We start from the raw sequence: 23,826 nt of genomic DNA, 5'->3' as shown, positions 1-23,826 counted from the left end.
ATTTATAAGCAGTGATATTTTTACAAACTCAGTGTTCAGTTTATAACCGAGTCACATCGAAGAGTTGCTGTCATTAACATTAATAGAAATCATGAAGTGACTGTGGTCAGAAACACGGAAATATTTTACCAACAGCTTGAGAAAGTGTCTCGGTTTTGAGTTACGTAACCTGTGTACAATGGGTGATCCCCAAAGTGGAGATGGGCATTGATGGGCCGTCTGGGCCCTGAACCCAATCCCTTTGCCTCCATAAGCTGGATCAGGTTCTGCTCCATCCATATCCAGGTGGTCAGTGAGCAGCAACACAGGATCATACAGGTCAGTGCCTGCTTCCCCTGGACAGCAGTCATGATGCCTTCATCTTCAGACAATCCTCTGCACCCGGGCTATTTGAAGGAGGAGGCAGACAGCAAGGATGATTTTGAGGAGAGTGAGATGATCGGGCTTCAGCCCTGGCTTGTGAGACAATTGCACCATAAACAGCAGCAGGGTGAAGGTAAAACAAGGCCCAGGATGGTTAGCACACACACTACAGGTACCTAACGCAGCCCTTCAGACCACTGAATAGATCGGGGGTGCAATGTATTTGCTTCATGGGTTCTTTGCTTAAGCATTCTTAGCAACACATTGCTATTAAGAACAATTAGTTCATTAACAAAGGTTTAACAATCACACTACACATTACCAGTTCAACCACATGCCTCATCGTGGATCCCCTAAATCCAACTGGCTGGGGTTTTATTGAGCCTTATGAACATCACATATCTGGCTAAGCCACTCACAATGCAACAGCTCTACAAACCTGTGAGCATACTCACAGGGGCATACCTTACAGGGGGTGCCTCACAAAACAGCCCTGCCAGGGTCTAAGATTATTACAGATGCTGCCTGCTCCACACATGTGCAAGTGGTGGACACCTCCACAGACAGCTGCTCCCACACCGTCTGGCTGCTTGCTCAGCTCACACCTTCCTTTTACATGCAGGCTCCAGGAGGGAGGGCTGCAGCTGGAGAGGGCGTGAGCTGGTCTTCCGGCCAGCAGGCGGCAGGCTCCTCCTCTGCCACCACCCCCAATAACTTCACAAGCATCAAAGGGTGGGTGGTGTGCAGAACCCTCACCTGTGAGATAAATTCAGGGGCTATCGATAACCCCCTGGTCCCTGCTCACTCAGGCTCTGCCCATCACCTTCTGCCCCGACTGTCTGAATCTCGGGGCTCGAGGTACCTGAGCTGGTGCTTGTGCCCAGGGATTCCCCGGCCCAGATAGACAGGGTATTAATTATTATAAAGTAATACACATTGCCATACAGGTATTTTTTGTAACTCAGCTGACCCATACACATGTGATAAAAGCAAAACAATTGCAGATTCTGGAAATCTGAAATATAAACAAATTGCTGGAAATACTCAGCGGGTCAGGCAGTATCTGTGGGGAGGGAAACAGAGTCAATGTTTCAGGTAATGCAGCTGTGCTACAGTTACTGTGATATTGTGGTGTAACGGGGGTTATCGATAGCCCCTGAATTTATCTCACGGGTGAGGGTTCTGTACACCACCCACCCTTTGATGCTTGTGAAGTTATTGTTCTCCTTCCTCGGTGGAATACGTTAAAACACTGAGGGCTGGATTTTCCGGTGCTCTCTGCCTCTGTTTTCACCCCGGAGAGGCAGCAATGGCAGTGGTGAGCACTTCTGGGCGGGTGGTCAGCTTCCAGTGCCCTGCGGGGGTTTACGGGGCTGGTTTTGGGGGCACGGAGCAGTACCGCCCGGAAGGGTTGAGCCAGTGTGCAATGCCCCTGGTTGCAACACCAGCTCGTTTTTTGTGTCCCACCCGACCTGTCCGCCCTGCAGTGCCCCCTGCTGGGACAGCCTGGTAAAGCGGGCAGTCTGACCTGTAGCGGCTGCAGTGAGGTAAGTAATGTCCACCTCAGGTAAGTCTGATCTTTTTTATTGCGATTTATGTTGTGGTGGCGTGAGCTATGTATTGGGAATGTTTTTGGTGGGTTTTTTTTCAGGTTTTCCCCCCCCACAGGCCTCTCTCAGAGCACTCCCGGGCCAGGTGTTTAGCTCGGGATTTTCACATGCTAAGCCGGCCTAGCGCCCTCAGAGAGGTGTGTAACGCCTCCCTTACCGCCCCGCCCCACACTCAGGGCCCAGCTGCCCAATTTTGCTGACTGAAGCGCAAACTCTTCCCGGGCGCTAACTTTACCGCCCCGCCGCCATTACCGCCCCGAAATCAGCAAAGCCGAAAGTCCGCCCCTGAGTTTTTGCTGTGGGCCCACTTACTTGCTGCAGGCCCTGCATTGCCTGCTGTTGAAAGTGGAGCTGCTGATCATTGGTGTGGTCTCCGTCGGTGCGGTACAACTTTCCCTGGTCCTGTTTAAGCAGCTCCACTTCATTTCTGTAGGCATCCAGCTGCCACCTCAGACTGTCATTCTCCTCCTTCAATGCACGTGCTTGGGCAGCCACAGCTAAAGTAGGGCAAATGAAAGGTATTAGCGGCTCCCCCGTTCTTGGCCAAGGATGCTGACAGTATATGTCCAGTCACACTCCCCCACTCCAGGAGTCCAATACTGAGACTGTCAGCTGACGCTTCATTCTTTATATTCATGTGTAGCCTTTGCCTGTAAAGTGGGTTTCAATGTTCAGTGGGAATTAAATGCTGATAATCATAGGTACACACAGGACCAGGAGTAGGCCATTCAGCCCCTCGAAGCCTGTTCCGCCATTCAGTGAGATCATGGCTGATCTGCGACCTAACTCCATATACCCGCCTTGTCCCGTATCCCTTTAAACCTTTGGTGAACAAAAATCCATCAATCTCAGATTTAAAATGAATAACTGGCCCAGCAACAACTGCCGTTTGTGGAAGAGAGTTCCAGACTTCTACCGCCCTTTGTGTGTAGAAGTATTTCCTAACTTCACTTCCGAAAGGTCTGGCACTAATCTCTAGTCCTAGAATCCCCAACCATCGGAAATAGCTTCTCTCAATCTGTCCTATCTGTTCCCCTTAATATCCTGAAATCTTCGATCGAATCACCTCTTAACCTTCTAAATCCCAGGGAATACAGTCCTAGTTTGTGTAATCTCTCCTCGTAATTTAACCCTTGGCACTCTGGTATCATTCCGGTAAATCCACGCTGCACTCCCTCCAAAGCCAACATTTCCTTCCTCAGATGCGGGGCTCAGGACTGAGCTTCATCTACAAGCTTTCTTTGAGCAAGGCCCATAAATCTCTCAGCTCCCTCCGAGGGATTAACTCCTCCAAGGACACATCTGTGAAAGGCAAGTGATAGTACCTCTGTCGGAGAGTCTTGGGCCCCTGTCTCCAGCTGAATGATTTGATTGACAGCTCAGTCAAGGTAAAGCCGTGATAAAGTGAATGGGAGGTATTCTTGTTCAAGCTCAAGTCCAGCTAATTGTTGAGGTAATGGGCTGAACTTTCGCCACCATTCTGGGCCGTTTGTTTGGCCTACAATGCTTTTTTTTGAGCAGACTAAAATCTGCAAGTTTCCCCAAAGTTTCTGCGCCATTCTAAAGTAGCTCCGTACGACGTTTTTAGTTCCCAACTTTTTTACGTCACTGGGGACGGAACCTGCCGGGTGCGCCATTTCTGGCCATTTAAGTGAGTTTGGTCAAGTATGATTTTATTCTAAAATGGCGCACTGCACCCTTCTGAAAAACCTTCCCTACACTTAAGGAAATCGGCACAAGAAGAGAAAATCGATGGAGAGAAGTTACCATTGTTTCAGTGGAGCTGAAGACATGCACGGGGTGGGTGGCGGCGGGGGAGGGGTGTAAGGGGTGGTTTTCAGGGGGTCAGCTTTCCCTTCTGACCTTATATGAGTGGTTCCGAATCGCTCCCACACCCTTGGTTCTAGACACTGGAATTGTGACAGACTTGGACAGACAATCGGTTTCAAGGTAGGAAGCAGGTATGGCTTTATTGTGTTTAAAAAGAAGTAAAAGGCACACCTTTAATAACACACACAGACCAATACACACTGAGGGGTACAACACATTGAATAAAATGTCAAATATCCCTGTGTGTTCAACTTCCAGGAAGTGCACCGAGGGATCCACCTGTTGGTTGAGCTTACTTAGGTGGCCTATCATAGCCCTCAGTTTTTGGGTGTCATGGGGGACTACGAAGTTGCTTTCTAGGGGTCCTGCTGCCCCATTGGCATCAGGCAGACCAAACTTCTGCTGCCGGACCAAGTGCATTGGCCCTGGTTCCGGCCCTTCTTGTATTAGCTCGCCTTCTTCCCCCTGGTGCCAAGCCGAGTTAAAACTCGGGGCTGCCGGTGTTGGTAGTTCGCAATCCTTGCCTGCCCCGCACTCTGGTTGACACCCCTGCTGTCCCGGGCCATTCCTGAGAGCTGCAGGTGGTGACTGAGGGGTTTCTCCTTGCCCAACCAGGTGTTCCTGGACTAAACCCGGGTTTATCAGGCACACCATGCCTTTAGCCTGGGATAGAGCAAGGTTCAAGCTTTGGATCTGCTGCTGGCAGGGGCCGTGGTCTCCTGCCTCAAATTCCCTGGTACTGGCTACCTTATAGGCTACGTGAATGTCTCTCATCCTCTCCCCGAACTCTTTAACTTGCTTGGCGAGGCAGGAATTCTCTTCCCGCAATGCCAGTTCGCTATTCTTGGCTTCAATAATCTGACACTGTAAAAGGTCCAATTGGGTTTTGTGCCTTTCTTTAGTGAGCTCTCTACTTTCCTTCAACTGTCCCACCTCTGTCCACAGCCTTTCCCCAACTGTGGCCCTTGCGCTGGACCTCTCTTCTGCCTGTCTCAATACTCCCTTTAATTTCTCATTCTCCTCATCTCGAAGCCGGATCTGTTGCTGAAGGCAAATTAGCCAAATGGCCTTCTCTATCGACTTTTTATGGTCCTTGCTCTCGGTCCATTGAGCTGCAGCATCTTCTGGATGCTCAGCATACAATAGATCGAGTACCCACTCCTTAGCCACATTTACCCTCTTAAACACATACGAGAAAATTCCCTCTTCCATTTTGCTTCGTTTCCTGAAACCAGTCTCTCTCTTATCACGTCCCTTGCACCAGTTTCCCATCTGGGTCGCCATGTGTAAGGGGTGGTTTGCAGGGTGTCAGCTTTCCCTTCTGACCTTATATGAGCGGTTCCGAATCGCTCCCACACCCTTGGTTTATGAAGGGACTGTGACAGACTTGGACAGACAATCGGTTTCAAGGTAGGAAGCAGGTATGGCTTTATTATGTTTAAAAAGAAGTAAAAGGCACACCTTTAATAACACACACAGACCAATACACACTGAGGGGTACAACATAGTGAATAAAATGTCAAATTACAGCCTGTGGGGAAAAGAATACAGCTTAAACTGTAAATGGGGTAAAGAGGAGAATGCAGATACATTTACACAAGTTATCCCAGCCTCCCCCCTCCCAATTCCCCGAACTAACTACGTTATAGCTCTGAGGGTTCAGGGGCTATGCTCATCAATCCCTTTAGACAGTTGCCAGTGAATCACGGTTTCGGGGTTCGCTGCACTTGGCCTTCTAGGCGAGCCGTACCCTGGACGGAGGAGAGGACTTCGGACTGCGTAGTCTTCAGTTGGGGTGCGTCCGTTGATGCGGTAAGTTGCGTTTTGGATGTATGGGGTAAGTACCCACTTTCTTTGGTTTTAGTTAGTCCTTTTAGGTAATTTCTCACCCGTTGGCCGTTCAGAAGTAGATTGTCGAGTGGAAATAAATGTCGATTCTTCGGTTTTTGCTGAGTTGGTTTTGGTTGGTCGTTTCGCTGGTTGTGGTAGCCCGGGTTTGTCAATTTGGTTGCTGACAACCTTTCATTTCGTGGGCCTCGTGCTCAGTCGGTCCTTGACGATTTCTTGTAAGTTCCTTCATGACTTCATTTCTTCACTCCGGCTGCTTGTTTCTGTCTGTGTTCCTTTCGAGTCTGTGTTCTGCTAGTCTGTGCTCTGCTAAAGTCTGTGTTCTGCTCGTTTTTCCTTGTAAAACTGGGGGATAGATATATCCCCAAAAAAAGGCTCCGTTATCTCCCATCAAATCTCTTGGGCTCTGTTTAAACTGTTCTGTCCATTGATTTTCAAATGTCTCCTTTGTCAGCAGTAACTCGATTAGGGTGTGAGAATGTGCTATCACTGGTTTTGCATTGTTTTATGATTGTCCAGTTTTTCTGACCATGATTTCCATTGTGCTTGATTGGGTAATTCGATTATCTCTTAGGGGGTGAATAGTTCCCCCAGACAGTCTGAGATCCTTAATACATGAATTTGCTTCAGACGTTGGCTCCACCTCCTGTATTTGGTAACTCTTTTTCGCAGCCAAAATGTTGTAGAATCTTAAAATTGATATGCTCCTTCCCATAGATGTTTAGGGGATCTCAAGCTTCTATAATTTAGGTCCATTTTGAATTCCCTTTCCTATGAGTCCAAACACTGAGGGGTAGGGTCTCCATGAATGCATCCCCTTTTATCCCCCGCAGGCTTCGTCTGCCCCTTTAAACTCATTTTAAAAGCCCAGAAAGAGATTCTTCTCCTCTGCAGGGGAAAGGTACCTGGAATCTTTGCGAGATATTGGTAAATTCTATAGGGGTGGCGGGATGGGGCCTTTCGGCCCGGAATAGGTGCAGGCCAGAGCGGGCAGGGTTACAATCAGCCCCAATGTCTCTTCAGGCAGTAGTTTGAGATATTAGAACATCAAATTGAATCATTTAGTCTGAACTTTTACAGAACAGTGCCTGTGCCAGCATTTATTTTAAAATGATTAAAAACAGTTTAAAATGATGTTCATCATTGCTTTTGTGCAGCAAAGCTCATGGTAATAAAATGGTAGAGAATGTAGTTTTTAATGGGAAGAGGCCTTCAGAACACATTAAAGAACATCCATCATTTATTGTTTACACAGAGGCAGTTGAAGAGATATGTGCAGCTGACTTCCACCAGGAGAACTGTACTGTCTGCACCAGTCAAGGGAACACTACCTTGAATTCTTTGCAGCTGGATCCTTCCAGGCAGCATCTGGTGACCTTTGCCCGATTAGTCAGGCCACAGCTCAGCAATACATAATGGAGGTGACCGCTGTCCCATCAGTTCATATCCTTCCCAGGGCAATCCGAGAAACAGAGAGTGAGCGAGCAATCCTATTCCCCAGACTGGTAGGCTTCCCACAGGTGTAAAGGGCACTCGATGGAATGCATATGGGACTCAAAGCCACAAAGGTTAGCTGTGGCTCAGTGGGTAACACACTTGCCTCTGGGTTAGAAGGTTGTGTGTTCAAGTCCCACTCCAGGGACTTGAGCACAAAAAACAAATCTAGGCTGGCACTCCAGTGCAGTGCTGAGGGAGTGCTGCAGTGTCGGAGGTGCCGTCTTTTGGATGAGACGTTAAATCAAGGCCCCGTCTGCTCTCTCATGTGGATGTAAAAGATCCCATGGTACTATTTCGAAGAAGAGCATGGGAGTTACCCCCGGTGTCCTGGCCAATATTTATCCCTCAATCAACATAACAAAAACAGATTCTCTGGTCATTATTACATTGCTATTTGTGGGAGCTTGCTGTGCGCAAATTGGCTGCTGAGTTTCCCACATTATAACAGTGACTGCACTCCGAAAGTACTTCATTGGCTGCAAAATGTCATTCTTTTTCTGTTATTGCCTGACATACCATCAACTCCACAGCAGAAGGTCTGACATGGAACATCGAAAGGTTCTGAGAGTTGAATAAAGATTTTATTTGTACTGCAGTTTTCAGTGAAGTAAAAGTACTGTGCAGTGTAGTGAGAGGGAGTGTCTGAGAATCAGCACCTGCCCTGAGTGATAATACCAGCTCACAGGAGGGCTTTGCCCTGGAATTCACAATCCCCTGATGGATTACCTGGAAAATTCGGTACATTTAAAACTCTGCTGTGCCATTGCAGTTTTATCTAATGACGTGAATGTCCAAATAATTAGTAATACAAGGTGTAATTACAGTGAGGGCGGATGTTGGCCAATTTAATGAGAAACTGCAATTTGTTGGCACAGATATTTGTTCATTTGACACGGTTTTGGAAACAGATTACAGGATATATTCACACACAGTGACCTGTGTGGAAAGAGGAATATATTCAAACCAAAGTAGTCAAAAAGCAGAATGTCCTTTCATTCTGTTGCCTTCCCTTGTGTGCAGAGTAGGGCCTGTAAACAGCTTGGTGCAGAATCCACACTGTATTATTGTAGCCCCGTCTCCGACTTGAGTTCCTGTCGAGGGAGAGTCCAAACACAGAGCCTGGCATTGCAGAGTAATCCCTCACCTGTTGGTGAGCTATCACCACACAGCGGTGTAATGTATTTGCTTCATGGTTTCTTTGCTTAAGAATTCATAGCAACACATTGCTATTGAGAACTAGTTGGTTTACTAACAAAGGTTTAACAATCACACTACACATTACCAGTTCATCCACTAGGCTAAGAACTGCATGCCTCATCGTGGATCCCCTGAATCCAACTTGCAGGGGTTTTATTGAGTCTTGTGAACATCACTTGACTGCCTCAGCCACTCACAATTCAATAGCTCTACAAATCTGTGAGTATACTCACAGGGGCGTACATCACAAATGGGAATTTCAGGCTGCAAAGGTTTCTCTGAATAAAACTAGTCTGCGTACAAGAAAGGAAGGAAGGAAGTAAAGAAATACTTTTTGAAGGAGTCAGTGTTGCAATGTGTATTTTAACTCTGGGGCCGCACTATAATCTCATGGGCGGGATTCCCACCTGGTTGACTGACACAATGGCCCACTTTCAGAGCCCGATTTCCAGCGGCCCAGCTCGAGGATGTTTAATGCAGGAATGTGCCTCTTAAAGCGAGTTTGCATTTCCAACACCAACACCTTGGCCGGAATGTTCCCGTTGCCGTACGAGCGGGTTTGGGGGCGGGGCAGCTGTAAAATTGGTGAAAACAGGCAGCGCGTCGGGAACCCGCTTTCATCCCGCCTCCTCACTCCTTTAACTTGGGCGTGTTTGTGGGCGCACCACGGACCCGATCGGGAGAGGAGGGCCACCTACTTAAACTCATTAAATGCTTGTTATCAGACCCTGAACAGGCTTTTTAACTGCAGCTTCTGGATTTACCGGCATGAGCACGGGAAGCAGGCGGCTCGGGAACCTCGCCTGTGAAGGGCAGGTGGAAGTTCAGCGGCCGTTATGCGAGGGCATTAATGGACAGCTGGGAATAGCACATACATATACACCTTACAGCTCATTAGCTGCCTAAGGGAAAGGCTATTGATGACTCCATTCTCTGCACAGATTTAGGTTTCTGGGGTTTGCAGGTAATTTCTGCAACCTGGGAAGCCACCCTCACCACATTGTTACTCAGTATTAGAACATCGAAGGATTGGCCCCCTGATCGCTATTTCAACTGCCATCTACTACATCAGCATGGGTGTCACTTATACTGTCTCACCTTGGATCGCAGAATCGATACACGTCATCAGGAGCACAAGGGTATCTAACAACAATTTGCGATGTATCGTCATCCAAGTAAATATTGCAGGAAACAGATACTCATGGGAATTGACACTGGTGCATCCGTGAGCGTTGTACCAGAATCACTATATCTCGACAAGTTGAGCGATTTTCCACTGGAGAAGTTGAAGATAGAGCTGCGAGGCTACTCAGGAGAGCAAATCCCTGTGGTAGGACACATCACCATACTGGTGAAATATAAGGATCAGTTTTAGAGCTTGCCTCTTATAGTAGTGGCAGGAGACAAGCCTGCCTTGATAGATAGAAATTGGTTGGGATCACTGAAGCTGGATTGGAATGAGATTTTTCGTGTGGAAACAAAATCTGCATCAAAAGATGATGTCATCAAGCAGTAGCTAAAGGTGTTCCATGAAACAGGCAGTCTGATCTGATTAAAGGGTTCAAGGCAAGTGTCAGAGTACAGAAGGACATAAGACCAGTTTACTGCAAGCCACGTCCCATACTATACGCACTCAGGGAGAAAGTTAAGCAAGAACTCAAAAGACTAGAAACTGAGAACATTATCTCGAAGGCAGATCTAAGTATTTGGGCTACACCCATTGTTGTTGTATAAGTCTGATGGTAAGGTAAGGTTGTGTAGTGATTATAAAGTAACCGTCAACCAGCTTCTAGATTTACCCAATTCATTGCCAAATGTAGAAGATTTGTTCACAACGCTGACAGGTGGCCAGATCTTCTCAAAGTTAGATCTCAAAAATGCCTACTTACAACTTGAACTAGGGCTGCTGACCGAGGGTCATGCGGCTCTTTGTCGGCCGGCGTGGACATGATGGGCTGAAATGAGGAGTTCAAGTCATGCTTGACTATAAATACTCATTTAGGCCTAAATCAATTTAATAGGCTACCATTTGGAGTGTCTTCCACCTCCGCCATATTCCAAGGAGTGATGAACCAGATTTTGCAAGGTATTGAAGGGGTAGTATGTTATTTAGATGACAAACTCATTTCATCACCAACAGACAAATCCTTAATAACATATTGAATGAAGTCCTCAAACGGCTAGAGAAGCACGGAGTACGAGTGACTGTTCACAAGTGTGAGTTATTTAAAAACTCAGTGGAGTGCTTAAGGTACAGAGTAGCTGAAGATGGTTTACATCCAACCAAGGGAAAGCTGGATGCAATCAGAAATGCACCCACTCCCAAGAAATGTCACTGAACTTCGATCATTTTTGGGTCTTTTGAACTATTAAGTGCCACCAAATTTGGCTACAGTATTACATCCACTGAATGAGCTGTGGAAAATCAGATCCATTGGAAGTGTTCAGAAGAATGCGACACAGCATTAAAGGAGTGTAAAAGCCAATTGGTAGAGAGTACCATGTTAGTTCAGTGTGACATATCTAAGGAGATTAAGCTAGCATGTGATGCCTCTCCTTATGGAGTTGGGCAGTGATCTCTCATGTATTGGTTAGTGGGGAGGAGAGACCAATTGCTTTTGCTTCATGCACTCAGTGCCAGTGAGCAGAATTATGCGCAGATTGAAAGGGAAGCTTTGGCATTGATTTTTGGGGTCAAGATGTTCAACAAATACTTGTATGGTCATAAGTTTACCATCATTACTGACCATAAGCCCCTGACAGCAATCCTCCATCCAAAGTCCCCAGTTCCAACCTTAGCTGCAGTCCGAATGCAGAGATGGGCTTTGATTTTGTCAGCATATACATATGACATTGAGTATAGACGATCGGCTGATCACAGTAATGCTGGTGCTATGTCTAGGTTGCTTTCCCCATCTCAAGTTACACTCAATAGGGAAGAAGTGTTCTATTTTTCATACGTTCACAGCTGAAGAGATTGGTAGAGCAACCAAAAGTAACCCAATTATGTCAAAGGTGTATGATTACGTTGCAAATGGCTGGCCAAACCAGGTATCAGAGAAAGATATTCATCCATACTTTGTTCGTAGGAATGAATTATCAGTGGATAAAGATTGTATTATGTGGGGTGCAAGAGTAGTTATCCCAAATAAATTCAGTCCCAAATTGTTAGATTTTCATGACCAGCACCTGGGAATGTGCTTGACCAAGCGTTTTGAACACACTTACTTATGGTGGCCAGGTCTAGATAAAGATAGAGTACATCGTCAGTTAGTGTACAACATGTCAATTGGTAAGCAAGAAACCACCATCAGTACCATTACAGCCATGGAAAAGCCCAATCAGGTTGTGGCAAAGATCTTAAACTATTTAAAATTGTCTCTGCAAATTTAGCTAGAACTGAAGAAGCTTCCAGAATGAGAAGATGCTAAACATTGCACAAGTGAGCCCTTCTGTAGCGAGTTACTGACATGCTACGATTGAATGTCACTTTATCTGATGTATACTGGTGTCGTCCACGTGTTAATTGGGAGGCCAAAGCTCTGAGATCAGACGTGTAAGGCTTGACTCTGGGGGGAGAGTCGCTCTCGGGGAAGGGCATCTTGGGAAATCACAGAATCAGAGAATAGAATTACAGAAATTTATAGCACGGGAGGGAGCCATTTGGCCCATTGTGTCTGTGCCGGCCAAAAGAAAGCTATCCAGCCTAATCCCACTTTCCAGCTCTTGGTTCGTCGTCCTGGAGGTCACAGTGAGTTCCAGACCATCACCATTCTCTGTAAAGAAAAGAGTTATCCTCAACTCCCCTCTAATCCTTCTACCAATTACTTTAAATCGATGCCCCCTGGTGATTGACCTCTCTGCTAAGGGAAATAGGTCCTTCCTGTCTACTTTATCTTGGCTCCTCCTAATTTTATACACGTCAATTAGGTCTCCCCTCAGCTTCCTCTGAAAACAACTCCAGCCTGTCCAATCTTTCCTCACAGCTAAAATTCTCTATCTTGGCAAATCACTGTCAGACCCGTATCGATCGGTGCATCATTCTGACAATTTGCAGCTTGGGTGAAGCAGTCAGTCGTGAGATGGTGTTGTACAATTTAAGAATGTAAAAGAAGAGTGGGTATTTTCTGTGAAGTTAAATGCAGTGAGAGGCAATATGACACCATGGGACATTGCACAGCAGCCCTCAGACATTGGAGGAGCAGCAGAACCAGGGCAATGCAATAAAACCGCGTATTCTATGGGGCTGGACTGATTCGGTGTAATATCTCAATAAGCACGGCGTCATAAAAGATCCGATGTAGTAACGTGTCCCAATCTGCTCTTTACAAGAACTATGTCATTGAGTACAGCATCTACTGGACAGCAATTCTTTCCCACAGTGCACTAAGTCTCAGCTCACACTCTCCGACAAATTGTCTCGCCACAATAAATAATCAAAAGCTACGAGCTTCGGGGCAGGTGACCAATTACCAAATGGGCTGTAATCTTACTGCCATTGAATCCAAGTTATCCTCTACCACTGGGGATAGATTTTCTTTGAGTTCCTCTTTGATTAATTGGGAAAGAAAAAAAACAGCTGTCTCTCCACAACTGCAGGACAGAACCAGCTGAGAAACCTGACTGGAATGCAGCTTGATCAATTCCCTCACTTGTGCTGTCTGTGTTCCTGAGGGTCGTGTTACATTGTCCTTCTTTCATTTAAAGAGTATCCTCAAGTCAACAGCACACAGACACACACACACAGACACACACACACACAGACACAGACACAGACCAGTTGAGCAATGAGTGACTGTTAAGGAGATAGAGTAAATTATATTATTCAGCTCTTCCAGCATAAAGCTTAGTGTAATGGGAATGCATTTTGGAAAAGTTGAGTGTAAAGCTCAGCATGTTCAATTCATTGGCTGTATGGGTTTTATACCCATTAAAATGAATAATCAGCTGTGTCCTATGAACTGAGTGCGCTGAACCCCATGGGTGAATTCCCATGGTCCCGTTACACAAAGCTCTGCACCGAGAGCTCTAAATTGTACAATTTATCCGTGTCTCACTGAGGTAGATTTTTGTCTCTATTGCCTGGGCAGTGAGAGGAAAAGCAACCCCATTGATGAGTCATTGGGGGTAAATTGTGGTCAGAGGCTGCCTTCGGGCGAACGCATCCCACCGGAATTATTTTAATGAAAATAACTGGTGGTCCCGGAGGAAGGTAGGACTGTGGCCCAGTTTCCCAGTCCAGCGTGCGCTTGAGATGAGGTTGTTGGGCTGACAGAAAAGTTGGCCGACAAAACAAAATGGCGGCCCGGGGCGCACACACCCTTCCTGTTAAGGTTCGGCCCGGGTAGATGTCCAACTCAGGCTCATGTCCCGCAAGGATGTTTCCCCCACGGGACGCAAAGGGATCGGCACGCATGGGGATGACATCATTGCCGAGTGTGCGTTGGCCCAGGACGCAAATCGTGGGGCGCGGCACAAACTGCAAATCATCCCCAAAATCTCGGGGCAATTTTGCTCCAGGTGCCATTGCCACCCGCCCCTGGGAGAAAAGGTAATCGCACCCCGTTAATGCCTACCAACGGGGCAATTTTAACCCCGTTCTGTTTCAGTCAAGGAAGCTGCCCCACTGCGGGGAAGTGTGGCGTGTTCATTATTTTATATTATTACACGATGACAAGTTGTACTGATTGAAATAACCAAATCCAATCATTACTGTTGCTCTGTGTTCACTCATTGTGAAACAAAGCAGCTTAACAACATCCATCTGTCCTCAGCCCACCAAGTCCTTGCTCAGTCGGCCTTGGAGAGATTGAAGAATCACTCGGCGAGAGACACAAATATCCAGATTAGATCACAAGGAGATATTGTTACACCACTGGGTTAAAATCATGAACGAACCATAGCTCCAGCTCAGTATTGGAAAATCTGAAGCCATTGTTTTCAGTTCCCTCCACACTAGGACCAATTCTCTCACCTGACCTCCCAGCTAGTGATCCCTAAGGAACTCCAATAAATATATCTCACCAGTCTGACATTACCTCTCTGGTCCACTCATTCCTCTTGCAGCCACTTCCTTATACACCTCCAAGTATTGCTAAGGATACAATCTGTCTTAAGCTTGTATAGCATCCCTGCATGTAGAACTTTAGTGAAGGCTTTCTGCAAGTCCAGTCATAGTGTAAAGTCCAGGCCTTTCCAACGTTATTGGAGTCCCTATATTCATATCCCCCTTATACCAGCACTGTGTTATAGTTACCCTTCCTGTGCATTGCACCTCAGCAACACCATATACCATCCCTATTTCTTCAGCTTGAACTTTTAATCACATGAAATAATTCTGTGCATGTGAAACATTACATTCTACAGGTGATTTTCAAAATTGTTCAAGGTGTGAGGCAATTTATTGCCTTGAGCACATAATTAATGTTCTTGGAGATTGTTGGAGAGGTATCTCAGTATTTGGAATCAATGTTTTAGAAACCACCAATAACTTCCTCTCCCTAACTGAAACTTCTCTGTCCCACTCCAGAGACTTGAGCAAAAAATCCAGGCCGACACTCCAGTGGCCCAAGACCGCCCTAAGTGGAGGAAGAGCCTCCAGGAGGGCATTGAGCACCTCGAGTCTCATCGCCGAGAGCATGCAGAAACCAAATGCAGACAGTGGAAGGACCTGCTCTTCTTCAAAATAGTGCCGTAGGATTTTTTACATCCACCCAAGAGAGCAGACGGGGCCTCGATTTAACGTGGCATCGGAAACATGGCACCCTTGGCAGTGCGGTAAACCAGACTCCCCACCCACCCTTTCCTTCAACCACTGTCTGTCCCACCTGTAACAGACTATAAATCACCTGAGAACTTACTTTTAGAGTGGAAGCAAGTCTCCCTCGATTTCGATGGACTGCCTATGATGATGATGACTACTGAGGGAGCGCTCCACTGCCAAGGGTGCCATGTTTCCGATGCAACGCTAAATCGAGGCCCCGTCTGCTCTCTTGGGTGGATGTAAAAAATCCTACGCCACTATTTTGAAGAAGAGCAGGTCCTGGCCAATATTTATCCCTCAACCAACATCACTAAAACAGATTATCTGATCATTATCACATTGCTGTTTGTGGGAGCTTACTGTGCATAAAATACTGCCACGTTGTATGCATTACGACAGTGACTACACTTCAAAAGAATTTAATTGCCCGTAAAGCACTTTGGGATGTCCTGAGGTTGTGAAAGGCACTATATAAATGCAAGTCTGTCCTTGTTTGTGGTGTTTCCATAGTTGCAGGGAGAAAGTGCAGGCAGTGTGCGTGTTGTTTTCACCCTTGCTTGGATTTCTCAGCACCCCAGTCCTTGCTGGGGATTTGGACACTCACTGACATGATATCCGTGGATGGTTTATTTCACTTTTGAAGCTTGTGATTTTGCAATGAGCTCTCTGCCACCATTCTACGTGCATTTTCTTTTTGATCAAAACACAATTTAAAAAAGCTTGGGATTAAATTTTGAGAAAAAACAATCTTTTTGAATGCACAGATAATGAGACAAGTTGAAAACACAATCAATAGAGACTCTTTGAGATTTAGATTCAAGAGGATTTGTAATCTCCCACTAGCAAATGTCACTTCTGAATAATCAGAGGAGATGCCCTGATTCCCAATGTGGCGCTCACGACCCAGTGTGTGTGTGTGAATGTAAACTGATACGAAGAGGAGCATTTTCCTCTCCTCCTTCCCTCATTTGTCCCCCACACAAAACACTCGACCCTGCTGCTCCTTCCATCAAATCCTTCTGTCAGATATTCAATAAATGCAGACAGTGTGTATACAAGTCGTCACTTTATCTCCTTCACTCTGTTAATAGAGGTTTGAAGCCTGCGTGTCAACACACTGTCAGAAACGAATGTTAGGACTGTCAATTAAAGGGACTAGATGAAATGTAAATTTAGATTGCTGTGACAAATCATTACTTGGGTGGCTGGAAAAGTTAGGTTGCCATAGCAGTTTCCATGGCAACCTAATATTTTATGGACATATGATTTCCTCCTGTGGTCTCTTTAATGACTAGCAAAAAAATACAGTTGCAAATTAAGTGCTCCCACCTTAAAGAACAAGTGTACAAAATAAAAGATACAAAGATCACACATGAAACATTGTTTTTAAAAAGCTAATTCAGAGCTTTTGGGGATAAATGTTACGAATGTGTGGTCTCACTTATCAAGAGCACGTATCAGGGAATCTACAATTTATCTCTTGTACCATTAGACCCTGACTGAAGCTGCACAAAACATCGCTTCCCAGGCTTCCCGGGCAAGGCCACACTGTAGCCACACCTGGTTACCTCACACAGTGACTGTTGTCACCGTTGGCAAAGGTGAGTCCAAATGGAACCTTACAACACAGCCGGCCTGCAAGGTGCTCGCTCGCTCACACGCAAACTGGATTACAAAGCGGACATGTGGATCTCACTCTATGTGCTCTGCAAACTTCTGGCAGCTCAGCACTAGACAAGGCCGTGCATAACAGGAGAGGGTTACCCAACCATAGGGACCCCCAACCTCTGGCAGCTCAACACTCGACAAGGCCGAGCATAACAGGAGAGGGTTACCCAACCAGAGGGACCCCAACCTCCAGCACCTCAGCTCTAGACAAGGCCGTGCATAACAGGAGAGGGTTACCCAACCAGAGGGACCCCAACCTCCGGCATCTCAGCTCTAGACAAGGCCGTGCATAACAGGAGAGGGTTACCCAACCATAGGGACCCCCAACCTCCGGCAGCTCAGCAGTAGACAAGGCCGAGCATAACAGGAGAGCTTTACCCAACCAGAGGAGGAGCCCACAACTTTGAGTCTGTTTGAACAGGTTTTGCTCAATAACCAGAGGTCTGTAAACACTGACACAGATGAATCTGGAGCCCTCTCTGAAGCTCGTTGTTAGGACCCTCCATGATCTGTTATTCTTCAACTCACTTTCTTGCATCCAGTACAGCATGCCACCATGCCACACTGTTAGCGAGGTAACCTGCGTGAAGGGGTGTCCTACAGCTAGCATCCTAACATGTGTTCCTCTTCTGCTGTGAACCCCAAGGACCAGCTTCAGGTCCCAATGACATCCAAAAAGAACAGCCCCACACAGCACCTCGGGTCACTTACTCCTCCTGTAACAAGCGCCAGTGCAGCAACAACCACCCCGTAGACTTCAGTCAGTTTGAAGAGGCTGCCGCTGGGTGAGCACGAGTGCCCAGGAGCACAAACCTGATGGCCAGAGAACCATCCCACCTCCTTCCTTAGTGGCAGAGTCCTGGGATCTGAGGCCTACATTTAAAAGCTTATTAACTGAGCATGAGCAGTCCTTGCGATCATTACAGAATGTGTCTATCAACCATCAGGGCCTGGCAGTGATTGTGTGGAGGAGTCCACTACCCACAGGGGTGCAATTGTGCATGATGGTTCAATCGATCTGTAGTCCAGCATGGAGCTGGTGATAACTCTGGGGCTACCTGCAGTAGAGCTCCCCCTATGCCACAGCTCCGTAAACCCAGCAGTAGCATCTCTCACAAATGCTCAGGCCGCTGCTGTCGGTGCCTTGAATTCCAATCAATAAAAATGGCCTCAACATTCTGGGGAACTAGAGAGAGTCGATGTAGGATCGTAGAGTTTTACAGGGCAGAAGATGCCATTTGGCCCATCGTTGACTTAGTTCCGTTCCCCTGCCCATTCCCCAGACCCTTTTACATTTTCATTTCTCAAATATTTATCCACTTCTTTTTTTAAATATTACAACAGTGACTGCACTTCAAAAAGTACTTCATTGGTTGTAAAGTGCTTTGGGACGTCTGGTGGTCGTGAAAGGTGCTATATAAATGCAGGTCTTTCTCTTTTTTATTTTTAAAGCTATCATGGCTTTTGCTTCCGTCGCTCCTTCTCACAAGGCATTTCTTTCCAGTCTTTGCTCAGAACTAAAGCCTCTCATCTCTGGGATCATCCCTGGGATCTCTTCGGTATCCTCTCCTTGGCCTTGGCATCCTTCCTAAAGTAGAGCCCCCAAAACTGGGCACATTATCCTCCATGGGCCCAAAGCAATGATTTGCACAGGTTTATCATTACCTCTTTGTTTTTGTGCTCAATGTCACTATTTATAAAATCTAGGATCCTAGATGTGGTTGTTTCAGAGCTTTACCAATGTGCCCTTGCACTTTTAAAGGCCTGTGTTCCTTAACACTGAGGTCACTCTGCTCCTCTACTCCTTCTTAAAGTTTTGCCAAGGACACAACGCTTAAAGAGATTTTAACAAAGCTGGAGCAGCACTATAACCTCAAACCGTTAGAAATTGCTGAAAGCTATGGTTTCGAGATTCAGAATCAAAAGGCTAATGAAAGTATCAGTGAGTACATCATAGCATTAAAAAAGCTATCAATGCACTGTAATTTTGGAAACTTTCAAAACCGAGCATTATGGGATCATTTTGTTTGTGGGGTGAAAAATGATTCGATCAGAAGGAAGTTATTGACGACAGATGACTTGACTTTTGAGATTGCTTGTCAGACAGCAAGGTCGATGAGCACGGCCGAACAATATTCCCGAGAATTAAATAATAATTACGATCGTCAGTCAACCGAGGTAAATCACCTGCAGGTTCAAAGTAAAAGACGATGGGGGCCCAAAATCTCAGAAACTGTAAATTCTAACAGAGCATCGAAGTCGTGCTATAGGTGCCTGGGACAAAACATTGCCTTCATGTATGGACAACTTTGAGCAGAGTGTTTCTTATGCAGAAAGACTGGGCATCTTGCGAAGGCATGCTGATTGAAGGGTAAATCAGCTTTTAAAGCTATGAGTCCAGCGTTCAAAGCTATGAGTAGAAAACCCAAGAGATTCCATAGCATGGAAGAACAACAACAGGACGAGGAGATGTTAGAATTACACGTCATCAGAAGCACGAGGTTAACGGACAGCGTTTCGGAAAGCATCAAAATCCACATAGATGTTGCGGGATTCAAGATACCAATGGAAATTGACATGAGTGCATCCGTGATTGTAGTACCGGAGTCACTATATCACGACAAATTGCGTGATTTTCAACAGGAGAAATCCAAGATAGAGCTGCGAGGCTACTCGGGAGAGAAAATTCCTGTGGTAGGTCGTATCACTGTACCGGTGAAATATAAAGATCAAATTCAAAACTTGCCTCTAATAGTAGTGAAATGAGACAAGCCTGCCTTTCGAGGATGAAACTGGTTGAACTCACTGAAGCTGGATTGGAGCAAGATTTTCTGTGTGGAAGTGAGATTTTCATCAACGGATGAGGTTATCAAGAAGTATCCGAAGGTGTTCTGCGAATCGGGCAGTCCAATCCAAGGCTTCAAGGTGAGTGTCAGGGTACAGAAGGACGCTAGATCGGTTTACTACGAGCCACGTTCCGTACCATATGCACTCAAGGAGAAAGTTGAGCAAGAACTCAAAAGACTAGAGACTGAGAACATTATTTGTAAGATAGATCGATGTAATTGGGATACACCCATTGTTGTTGTACCTAAGTCCGATGGTAAGGTAAGATTATGTGGTGATTATAAAGTAACCGTAAACCAGGTTCGAGAGGGTAATGTCCCCAATACATTGCCGAATATAGAAGATTTGTTCACACCACTGACAGGTGGTCAGATCTTCTCAAAACTGGATCTTACGAATGCCGACTTGCAGCTTGAACTAGATGAGGAGTCCAAGTCATGTTTGACTATAAATATTCATGTAGGCCTATATCAATTTAATAGGCTACCGTTTGGAATGTCTTCCGCCCCTGCCATATTTCAAGGGGTGATGAACCAGATTTTGCAAGGCATTGATGGGGTAGTATGTTATTTCAGCACCAAATAGGCAAATTCATAATAACTTTGAATGAAGTCCTCAAACGGCTAGAGAAGCACAGAGTACGAGTGTCTGCTCGTAATTGTGAGTTATTTAAAAACTCAGTGGAGTGCTTAGAGTACAGAGTAGACAAAGATGGTTTACATCCAACTATGAAAAAATTGGATGCAATTAGAAATGCACCCACTCCCAGGAATGTCACTGAACTTTGTTCATTCTTGGGTCTTTTGAACTATTATGGGAAGTTCCTACCAAATTTGGCTACAGCATTACATCCACTGAATGAACTTTTGAAAAAACAGGTCCATTGGAAGTGGTCAAAAGAATGCGATAGAGCATTCAAGGAGTGTAAAAGCAAATTGGTAGAGAACACTATGTTAGTTCACTATGCCATATCTAAGGAGATTAAGCTAGCATGTGATGCCTCTCCGTATGGTGTTGGGGCAGTAATCTCTCATGTATTAAGTAGTGGGGAGGAGAGACCAATTGCTTTTGCTTCATACACTCTCAGTGCCAGTAAGCATAATTATGCGCAAATTGAAAGGGAAGCGTTGGCATTAATTTTTGGAGTCAAGAAGTTTCACAAATACTTTTATGGTCGTAAGTTTACCATCATTACGGACCATAAGCCCCTAACAGCAATCCTCCATCCAAAGTCCCCAGTTCCAACATTAGCTGCAGCCCGAATGCAGAGATGGGCTTTGATTTTGTCAGCATATACATATGATATTGAATACAGACGATCAGCTGATCACAGTAATGCTGATGCAATATCTGGATATTTTACGAAAATTATTTTCTTCATTTGGCCTCCCTGAAGAGATTGTTTTGGATAATGGACCACAATTTCATTCAGAAGAACTTGCACAATTCACGAGCAAAAATGGTGTGAAACATACCAAGGTTCCACCATACCATCCTGCTTCGAATGGTGCAGCAGAGCGCACTGTACAAATTGTAAAATGTGCCCTCATAAAACAAATGTTAGATCAAGGAAGTGACAGTTGTCATTGGATCACAAATTGGCTAATTTTTTGATTACATATCGAAATACTCCTCATACAACTACTGGTAGAACACCAGCAGAGTTGTTTCTCAAACAACAGCCACGAACAAGATTCTCATTGTTAAAGCCAAATTTGGCACAGTCTGTAGAAGAGACACAATTAAGACAGAAAGAGAATCATGATAGAGGTAGAGTAAAAGAGAAGTGTGAAATTAAACCAGAAGGTGAGAGTGAAGAACCATCACCATAAATGGTTAAAGTGGTTACCAGGAAGAGTGGTGAAGATATGTGGTCCTCGCACATATTTGGTAAAGATGTTTGATAATGGACAGGTTAGGTTTGTTCATATTGATCATATTTTACCTACAGACATGGAAGGAGTTGAAGGTGGGATTGATTCAATTATTTCTGACTCATCAGATAGTTTTGATACACCAGTAGCAAATCCTAAATCCAATGTACTGGAAACAAATCCAGGAGAGAATCAGAATGAAAGTCTGAGTCCGAGTCAGGAAAACAAAGAGCCTGAAGTTAGAGTGAGTTCAAATGAAAATCAAGGAAATTCCATGGAGGAAAATGTTCCTCAGGATGAGCCTCGAATGAGTTTAGATTCGACACCATGTTTGGAAGGTTCTGTTTGAGAGTGAAGGTATCCTCTTCGAAACAGAAAACAAGTGGTGAAGTTAAATTTGTAAATATGGAAAAAAAAGTTTATATCCTGTGTTATGTATAAACATGAAAGTTATGTATGATGGTTGTTATGATGGCTTCTTCATTAAGGAGGGAGAAGTGTAATGTCTGTAAGCTTGTAATGTTTGTAGCTCCACACTGTGGATGTGGACGTATTGTGTACTGCAATTGCACAGTTAATGATTAAACAGAACCAGGCACCTTCCGGAGACTTCCGAGAGAGCAGCCTGCCATGTTAGGAAGCTGTATGTGCTGTGCTCTGTGAATATATCAAGCCATGCTCATTATCTGCAATATCTGTACAGTTAGCCATGCTCACTATCTGTACAATATCTGCACAGTTAGCCAGGTTCACTATCTGCAATATTTGCACAGTTAGTCACGCTCACTATCTGTATAATATCTGTACAGTTAGCCATGCTCACTATCTGTAATATCTGCACAGTTAGCCACGCTTACTATCTGCAATATCTGTACAGTTAGTCATGCTCACTATCTGTGCAATATCTGCACATTTTGATATTGTGCATCTCATACACAAATCCAGATCAATGTGTACATTTTGAGGGGAACAGTAGTTATAACCCCACACATTACACGGGCTTCACCACGTCGCCTCCGCTGCAGAGCACTCCCTCTGCTTTTGGCTATGGGTGGGCCTCTCTTCATTTATTCCATTGTTGGGCCGGTCTGGATGGCCAAGTTGTGACCCCGCTGGCTGCATGGGCCTTGTACCGTCGCTCGACTGCTGTGTGCAGTTTGTCTCAATGGTGCCATGTGGCAGGGCTGGAGAAGGTAGCCGTGGGGCCCTAACAGCCATCCTTAACGTTTGCCTTTTCTTTCAAATAGGCCTAAGTGAATGCATTGTGAGTGTCGTCGGGGAAACAGGCATTGCTCTCCCTGAGTCTGTGTTGCCGATGATTGACCATCTGTAATCTGAGGGAATGCAATTCCTCAGGGTTCATGAAGCCCATGAGGTTGGACACATGAATATCTCCAATAACACCACCCATTTCCAGGAATCCAGCGGTGTGGAGAAATTGCAAGACCCTTACAATATAAATTTTGGGAGCCCAGAGGAAACATGATGAATAATACATCAGTAACCTGCCTGGTGGATCTGTGCACAGTGAATTGACTGATAGTGCTAATTTCCCTGTGGTAGCTGAAGTGAGTCTGAGGCATAAAGCTTCTTGCATTTCATGACGTCAGGATGTTCCAAAGTTCTTCACAGCCAATGAAATACTTTCTAAATGTAGTCACTGTTGTAATGTGGGAAAATATAGCAGGCAATTTACGTAACAAAAGGTCCCACAAACATCAATGAGATAAACGACTAAAGTTAATGATCTTGGATAGAGGCTAAATATTAGCCAGGACATCAGGAGCACTTGCTTGCTCATCTTCTAATAGTGCCATGGAATCTTTTACATCCATGTGAGAGGATAGATAGGCCTCAGCATTACATCTCATCTGAAAGGTAGCACCTCTGAGTGCAGCACTCCCTCAGCACTGCACTGGAGTGTCAGCCTAGATATTGTGCTCAAGTCTCTGGAGTGACAACCTTCTGACTCTGAGGCGAGAGTGGTACCCACTGAGCCACAGTTGACATCACCAGACTGGCACTGGCTGGTTGCGAGAGCAAGATCTGGGGACTGCAGCAGCCAATCAACACAATGCATTCCTCCTGCAGAAGAGAACAAACAATGTCAGGCAACACTACTAGAGGAGTGTGTGCCAGCATCGGGTACTTGACACCACAGGAACAGGAAGCAATGGCCATAACTGGCTTATACTCTGGGCTGCCGGATTAGTGTCAGAGACCTGGCTGTGAGGCACAGTCTTAAATCTAATCGCGGTATTTGGCTGGTTTATATATACAATCACAGATACTGGGAGTAAGGTACAGGGTGGAATCTAATCGCGGGATT

General features: G+C 45.5%; 1 protein-coding gene across 1 annotated transcript in view; it reads right to left on the bottom strand.

Annotated features, from left to right (window-relative positions):
* Window positions 1-23,826, bottom strand: part of LOC139275595 (ecto-NOX disulfide-thiol exchanger 1-like) — a 249,283-nt gene that overhangs the window by 55,125 nt on the left and 170,332 nt on the right. The window contains exon 9 of the mRNA XM_070892766.1: window positions 2,286-2,470. Coding sequence (XP_070748867.1) covers window positions 2,286-2,470 — 185 coding nt within the window. The remainder of the gene's footprint in view (window positions 1-2,285; window positions 2,471-23,826) is intronic.

Source organism: Pristiophorus japonicus, chromosome 11 (assembly GCF_044704955.1).
Source record: "Pristiophorus japonicus isolate sPriJap1 chromosome 11, sPriJap1.hap1, whole genome shotgun sequence".
NCBI classification, from domain to species: domain Eukaryota; kingdom Metazoa; phylum Chordata; class Chondrichthyes; family Pristiophoridae; genus Pristiophorus; species Pristiophorus japonicus.
Note: the sequence above shows the minus strand (reverse complement) of the source record. Positions and strands in the feature narration are given on the sequence as shown.